The sequence below is a fragment of the Drosophila willistoni genome, unplaced genomic scaffold (genome assembly GCF_018902025.1).
Source record: "Drosophila willistoni isolate 14030-0811.24 unplaced genomic scaffold, UCI_dwil_1.1 Seg96.1, whole genome shotgun sequence".
NCBI classification, from domain to species: Eukaryota; Metazoa; Arthropoda; class Insecta; order Diptera; family Drosophilidae; genus Drosophila; species Drosophila willistoni.
Window position 1 is genome coordinate 38,971 of NW_025814785.1, and position 8,146 is coordinate 47,116.

The 8,146-nt window shown below is 38.7% G+C and overlaps 1 protein-coding gene across 1 annotated transcript; it reads left to right on the forward strand.

The window, feature by feature from the left end:
* The first annotated feature begins 5,442 nt into the window (after positions 1-5,442).
* Positions 5,443-7,946, forward strand: LOC124462102. Its single transcript, XM_047013482.1, has 2 exons — positions 5,443-6,823; positions 6,909-7,946. Exon 1 carries the CDS (start codon positions 5,741-5,743, stop codon positions 6,794-6,796), a length of 1,056 nt encoding a protein of 351 aa, XP_046869438.1. The 5' UTR covers positions 5,443-5,740; the 3' UTR covers positions 6,797-6,823; positions 6,909-7,946.
* Positions 7,947-8,146: the final 200 nt, after the last annotated feature.

Below are 8,146 nucleotides of genomic sequence, written 5' to 3' on the forward strand. Positions count from 1 at the left end.
AAACAAAAATTACAAGAAAGGAAGTATTTAGTGCAGACAAAAACACAAAAATTGATCACAAACCACAAGATACACTAACAAACGAGACTTTCATAGAAACCAGAGAACAACTAGGAAACAATGAAGAGAAATTGTACTTGGTAGAGTATTTTGACAAGAGCATGCTAAAGATTTGCCACATTAACGAAGACGATTTAGAACCAGAATATGTGATTACTAAGGATATCGAGTATAAAACACGTCGCCAATTTCAGCAATTAGTTAGAAACAAGTATATTGATGCCCATAGACGAGAAACACCAGATATCAAGTGCTCAATGAAGCTAAGCTTACAGAATTCTAAACCGTTTAGTTGTGCACCTAGGCGATTAGCATATACAGAGAAGGAAAAGCTACAACTATTGCTGGATGAATACCTGAAAGAAGGAATTATTAGGCCAAGCGATTCTGAATACACGTCACCAATTGTGTTAGTAAAGAAAAAAACTGGGGATATACGTTTATGCATAGACGAACTAATTGACGACTTATTGGACAGACAAGTAAACAAACGGGTCTTTTCAAAATTAGATTTGAAGAACGGATATTTTCATGTCTTTGTTAACGAAGAGTCAGTCAAATACACATCCTTTATTACACCACTTGTATCACATGTATTTCAAAGATTTATTAACCGAATTTTTGAAGATATGATTCGAAAAGGAGAAGTCCTCGTCTACATGGACGACATCATGACAGCTAGTGCGAATAGAAGAAGTTTTTGAAAGATTAGTTCAGAACAAATTGAGGTTACGAATGGATAAGTGCGAATTTTTTATGTCAAGCATAAAGTACCTGGTCTACAAAATTACGGAGAATGGAATTAGTGCAGATGATAATGGCTTAGATGCAGTAAAAATTTCCCAATACCAGACAAAATACATGCGGTTAAGAGTTTCTTAGGATTATGCTCGTACTTTCAAAGATTTATAAAAGATTTCTCAATAATAGCCAAGCCTTTATATGATTTAATGAAGAAAGATAAAGAGTTTAAATTTGGAAAGATGGAACTAGACTGTTTCTTAATGCTCAAACAAAAACTTATTGAGGCACCTGTTTTGGCAATTTACGATCATAGAGACGAAACAGAACTGCATTGCGATGCAAGCGCTTTGGGTTTTAGCGCGGCCATAGTACAGAAGAAAGCGGATAGCAAATGGCATCCGATATTTTATTTTTCCAAAAGAACGAGCGAAGTTGAGTCAAAATATCATAGTTTCGAATTGGAAACGCTGGCAATTGTATATGCCTTGCGTAGATTCAGAATATATGTTCAAGGGAAACGTTTCACAATTTTAACAGACTTGACGCTTACTTTAAACAAAGTAGAATTAAACCCCAGAATAGCAAGATGGGCGCTCGAGCTCCAAGAATATGACTACGAACTAGTACATCGATCGGGAAATCAAATGCAGCATGTGGATGCTTTAAGTAGATGCGCCAATGTTATGGTAATTGAGCCCAATAGTTTTGAGGATAATTTAGTTATTTGCCAGGGGAAAGATCTAGAGCTGCAGGAAATTAAGAAAATGTTAGAGAATTCAGAGCACAAATGGTATGAGATGAGGAACGGGGTTGTTTATAGAAAAACGAATGATAAAAGAATTCTTTTTTATGTTCCAAAAGGTATGGAGAATCATGTCATATATAAGTACCACCATGAATTGGGTCACGAAGGTAGGAATAAAATGTTAGATGCAATAGGGAAGAGTTACTGGTTCCCAAATCTTAAGGATAAGGCGACAAAACATATACAAAACTGTTTACGATTCGTAGCTTTCTCTCCCAAATGCGGCAAAGGGGAAGGGTTTTTGAACAGCATCCCAAAAGGGGACAAACCATTCGACTCAGTCCATATTGACCATTACGGTCCGATTGAAGCAGGAAGAGCAAAGAAACATATATTCGCAGTAGTGGACGGGTTTACAAAGTTCGTCAGACTATATACGACAAAGACAACGAGTACCAAAGAGGTGATAGAAGCATTAAAAACATATTTTAGGAGATAACTCCTAAAAGTAGGCCGAGATGTATAGTTTCCGATAGCGGTAGTTGTTTCACTTCATCAGAATTCGAGACGTTTTTAGATAGTCAGGGTGTGCAACATGTGAAAATAGCGACTGGATCCCCGCAAGCCAACGGGCAAGTAGAAAGGCTAAACAGAAGTATGGGACCTATGATAGTTAGCAGAACCAGACAAGGGACCATACGTCATACAAAAGGTTCTAAGGAATGACAGGTTTTTATTAAAAGATGTAGAAGGATTTCAACTTTCCAGAACCCCATATCAAGGAGTATGGAGTGGGCAAAACATAAAACCATGGATAGGAGACGTATAAAAGAAATAAAACAAGTCTATCTTATAATAGTATATGTTAAATTTTAAGCCTGAATTGTATAGCGTATATGTATGAACAGTAAGATCAGGAGATCTTATATTGTCAGGACGGCCGAATTGTAGCAGGCTCTCTCTCTTTCTCTCTCTGTGACCACTCTGGCATATTTCTCAGAGAGCGAACCATTATGAGAGATCTGCGAGAGTTATGAGAGCAAGCGTGGCAGTCTAAGCAAAACGGTTGAACAAGGCGGTAGTGTAATTAATTCTAAGTTCACCCATTGTTTACCTAACCTAACCGAAAATAAGAACTGTGTTACTAAAGGAATATTCATATAAACACTCAATTGAACTAAACGAATAAAGATATTTAAAGCTAAACTCCTAGTTACATCCTGTCATACTTCGTATGCTTCTCCTGCTACGACCGCGCCGCCTGATGCTGCCTATTTAACATTGCCTCGGCCGCGTATTATTGGAGGCAATTTCCCTCGTAGGGCAAGTATTTCCTCTTGCCTTAACGCTGGGAGTTATGCCGCTCCAACTCGGCGGCGACGACGAACAATTGCCCCCTTTTGACAGCGCCAGAAAATGAACAATTAAATAGGGTGGAAGCGTGGAAAATTTTAAATGCGCAAATTTAGGTAGAGCTTGGCAGAATTTATATGGAAAATATAGCAAATAATCTATGGGAATTTAATTTATTTTAGATAAACTATTTTAAAAACAATAATTTGGAAAGGAAGATTTCCAAGGGTGGGGGCCGAACCCTGGGCAATTGCACCAGCGGTTGAAGCTCTCCCCCGACGCCAAGCAGAACATTTGCTGCCGCGCGCTTAGAACTCTGCTACTATCAGCGTGTCTGCTAAGATGGATAGCAGAAACAGCCTGAAAGTATGCAAAAAAATCCTTAGCAGCAGAGGCTTAAATTATGGTCAGCTGATTTGGGGGTATGGGTGATCAGACAGGTGCTGTTAACGCATCTGTTTAATTTATGTTTGTACGGCAAACCTGGTAGCAGGTTTCTGCACGTGCCAAAGGAAACACAGCACAACTGGTAAAAGTGAAAATGAGAAAGTCCACCTCACCAATACCACTGGAGCTGCGGATGGGCGGGAAAAGAAGAATAGCTCCTTACTCCCCTCGGGCAGGCCCAGGAACAATGAAGCAGCGACCGGCAAAAGACGCTATGGAGTTCGAATCCCAGCCAGCCGTGACGGAATGGCGGACCAGAGGGCAGCTGTGAGTAGGCACAATCACTGTGACACCGGGCGCCACCAAAACGACTTTTAATTTCAGGTGATGAACGTTTAATATGGGATTACTAACGCGGCGACAAGTAAGACACGACCGCACTTAAAAAAACTTTCTGTGTGTGTCTGTGTGTGTGTGTGTAAGTGTGTGTGTGTGTGTATATGGCCATAAACAAGCATATTGCATGAAAGTCGAAGGGCAGCAGCAGCAGGAGCAACCACAAACAAAACAAACCAATGTTCCGGCCAGTTGCACGCTTCTCTTATATTAACCCCTCCTGCTCTCCTTTCCTCCCTTCTCCATTAAACAGTTGGCAAATAGTTTTATGTGATTTACGTGCAGACCCGTAACAAAGTGCGCGGGTGTTCAATTGTCAATGCCAATGCCGAAATGCGTCATTTTTATCAAAAAACAAAAAAAAAACTATAAAGGTTAAACGCTTATTATAACCTGACCGACTATCATAAACACCTGATGAGTTGCTGCCACCTTTTGTTGCAGAATTCACAAAATTAATTAAAGAAAAATCTGGCCACGAATTGTATGAAATGTCAGACGCCTGTGGCTAATTGTAAATGCTGTAAAAATTTTATATGCCAGCTGGACTTGGATAGTATGGCGCAATTGTAGTAATGAACAAAACTTCATGATGTACTCCAACTTGGCCATAAAGTGCAGAGGACAAAGCCGGAACAGCAGCAACAGCAGCTTGGACACGGTCCAGCTTTTGGCCTTAGTAGAGTGCATGTCCTGTTTCATTGTTATTTCTCTATTTTTGTTGCTCTCTCTCACTCTCTCTCTCTCTCTCTCTCTCTGTTTCTGTCATTTTCTTAGTCACTGTGTGCAACAAATGGAATTCCAGCTAATTAAATTTTTACTTCAATAAACATTGAAACAATTCAAAATGAAAAGAACAACGAGGCACATATTCCATTTTCTAGACCATTCAAAAACAATTCTTCTTGGCTTTAATATGAAAATGGATTTTCTTTTATTTTCATTGACATTCGCACTGAAATCGAGTGGACATGTGTCCTGCCGAGTTTTTGTTTTATAGAATGACAGAACGCTCCGCTTTGTGCATCAATATGCAAGTTCAAGTTCAAGTTTCAAGTTCAAGTTTTCGACAGGTTGAAAAAGGCCATAGCCAGGGCTGTATTTTCGAGGGAAAACTAGGATAAGGTAGGCAGTTAATAATTAATGCAATTAGTTTTATTTTTTAGTCTGCTGCTTATGATGATATTTCTGAATAACATAGCATTGTATTTGGCAGAAAGTAAAGGGAAAAATTTAATTAAAAGGCTGTTAATCTTGTGTGGAAGTTTCCACAAACAAGTCCATGAGCTTCAATCTCATTATTTTTTTAAATCTTGAATGTTTTCTACTAGCTCAAGATATTTATCTATTGATAGTATCACAAGGGAAAATTATATTTATTTATAGAGAAGCAAAACCATCGAAACCCTTTTTTAAAAATATTGTACCTTATCTATATATATAAAATTCTCGAGTGTGTTTGTGTTTGTTACAAAACTACTCCGAAACGGCTCGACCGATTCTCACGAAATTTTTTATGCAGATCGTGTAGGACTGAGAATAGGCCAACATCTATTTTTTATACCCAAATAATAATGAGCTCACGATTAAAACTGACTAACTGTGCTGGATATCTGAACTACCCTGTGTTTTATACGAGTGAAATTAGACACACGGCCTACTTGATAAGAGATGAAATTCAACAAAAATAATTTAAATCTTCCAATCGAAACAGGCCGTGAAAAACCATATACAACGTTGAGACTTTCTAGATTTCAGTAAGGTGATGTATACTGTTGAGTTCACACGGCTTCGCTTGGGGATTTCCGTATACAAAAATTTAATTTTCCAGTTTTTTTTCGGAACAAACAGTTGAAATTTTCTTTTAATTTCAGGACAAGCGTTCTGTCGCTGTCGCCGAGTGTGGTTCGGTGGAAGGCGCGCACAAGAATTGTGCGTCTCGAGTTCAGTCGTTGTTACAATTCGAGTGCGACCGAACTCGCTGCGCTAATTATTGATCAAGAAAATAATACACGTTATACACCAATCAGTTTTCCAACTTGATTTATTACAACAATGCCACGAACACGCAGGGGGGCTAATTTGAGTCGTCAAACAAACAGATCTAGAGGCATGCAAGATAGAAGAGCAATAAGATCAGATGCAGAAAGGCAACAAAGTAATGCAGATGTCCGTGTAAGAATGGCGCAGTTACGAGATGAGCGAAACCAACAAAGACAATTGGAACGAAGAGAAGCGCGCAGATTCGTAGCCAACAGACGTAGAGGGATTGACCAACATCAACAAGTACTTCGAGCATTTACATCACATTCATTTCTTCGACTAGCATTTCAGTATGAGCCTGATGTTGAATATTACGCTCATTCCAAAGTGGTAATTGGTACATTGGACAAGGAATGCCCGCACTGTCAAGCCCTTAAATTTAAAAATGAGCCAATTGGGATGTGTTGCTCATCAGGAAAAGTGAAACTTCCAGAAATTGAAACACCGCCGGAACCATTGCACGGCCTCGTTATTGGTACTGATCCAAATTCTTCGCTGTTCTTGCGTTCAATTCGGCAATTCAATTCATGTTTTCAAATGACATCGTTCGGAGCAACGGAAATAGTTAAAAATACTGCTGCAAATGGTCAACAATTTAATTCCACATTCAAAATCAAAGGCCAAATTTACCACAAAGTCGGCTCATTACTACCAATGCCAAACGAGCCTTATAAATTTTTACAAATTTTCTTTATGGGTGGCGAGGACTCCGAACGGGCACTCGCCAATCGCGTGAATACACGTTGCAACTATAATCACCTCAATTCACCATTTGCAACGCGCATTGTCAACGAGCTGGACGCTCTGTTAAATGAGCACAACGAATTGTTGAAATTATTCAAATCACATATGCATAAGCTACAAAGTGACAATCACGCTGTTTTCATCAATCCTGATAGAACACCAGCTGGAGGGCATATACGTCGATTCAACGCACCTGTTGTTGACGACGTGGCTGGAATCATGGTTGGCGACCATACAGCTACGCGACAAATCGTGATTCGAAGAAAATATGATGCTCTCCAATATCCACTCATTTTTGGAAGGGACAAGACGGATATTGCATAAACCTTAAGCAACGAGATCCGGTAACAGGTAATTTATTCATTAAGAATATGAAAACTCTTCAATTAATACATGGATATACTATACTATACTATACTATACTATACTATTATAGGAACCGAAACAAACAAGAATATTAGCTCAAAGGATTTCTATTCGTTTCGGTTGATGATTAGACGTGGTCAGGATAATATCATTCTACGATGTCGTGAGTTTTGCCAACAATTTATGGTCGATATGTACGTCAAGATAGAGAGTGAACGACTACGATACTTGCGATTTAACCAACAGAAGCTGCGTGCGGAAGAATACATTCACTTGCGAGATGCTATTGCCAGCAACGCTGATACTGCCGAAATCGGTAACTCTGTCATCCTACCATCATCGTACATAGGTAGTCCACGTCACATGCAAGAATACTTACAGGATGCTATGGATATAATATGGATAATATGGACGACCTTGCTTTTTTATTGCTTTTACATGTAATCCAAAATGGCAGGAAATTACATCGTTATTACCTGGACAAAGTGCAATACATCGTCATGACAGGGCATGTGAACATGCGCGTTCAAACGCTTCAGGATCCATCCGCCGAAACTTTTTCGAAACAGCTATTAGATATTGGCAATGGGAAAGTTGCCGTACATGAAAATACTGGATCAATAAAATTACCAACCGGTTTTTGCACAATCGTCCACTCGCAAGATGTTCTCATCGACTGTATATATCCCGATGTACACACACAATATATAAATCTTGAGTGGCTGGCAGAAAGAGCCATTTTAGCAGCGAAAAATGTGGACGTTCATGGATTAAATTTCAAGATACAACAATTGTTGCCAACAGACTCTGTGTCATACAAATCTGTTGATACAGTTTGCAATACTATCGAAGCTGTAAATTACCAAGTAGAATTTTTGAATTCCTTGGATTTGCCAGGCATGCCACCGCACCACTTACAATTGAAAGTAGGATCTCCGGTGATTTTGCTCCGTAACTTGAACCCACGGCTGTGCAATGGTACACGATTGGTTATTAAAAAATTAATGAAGAACGTGATTGAGGCCACCATTTTAAATGGCAAGTTTCAAGCTAAAAGGTAACACGAAATTCTTTGACTGTTAGGCGTTACGAAGTTCGCCGGGTTTGCTAGTGTTCTTATATAAAAATAAAATTTTAAAAATACTGACATAACAATACATTTGTATTTATAAAATCTGACATACTTTCGGAATATTCGGGTAAATTATCAAAAATTTGATTAGTTTGAGAAGTTAAACTATTATCATTAGATATCTAAACTCTTATAGATTATTATTTAATAATCTGTTGATTACAGCACACGGTATA

Coding starts and splice junctions, on each gene's coding strand:
- LOC124462102 (XM_047013482.1), top strand. CDS start 5,741: ATGCCACGAACACGCAGGGGGGCTAATTTGAGTCGTCAAACAAACAGA.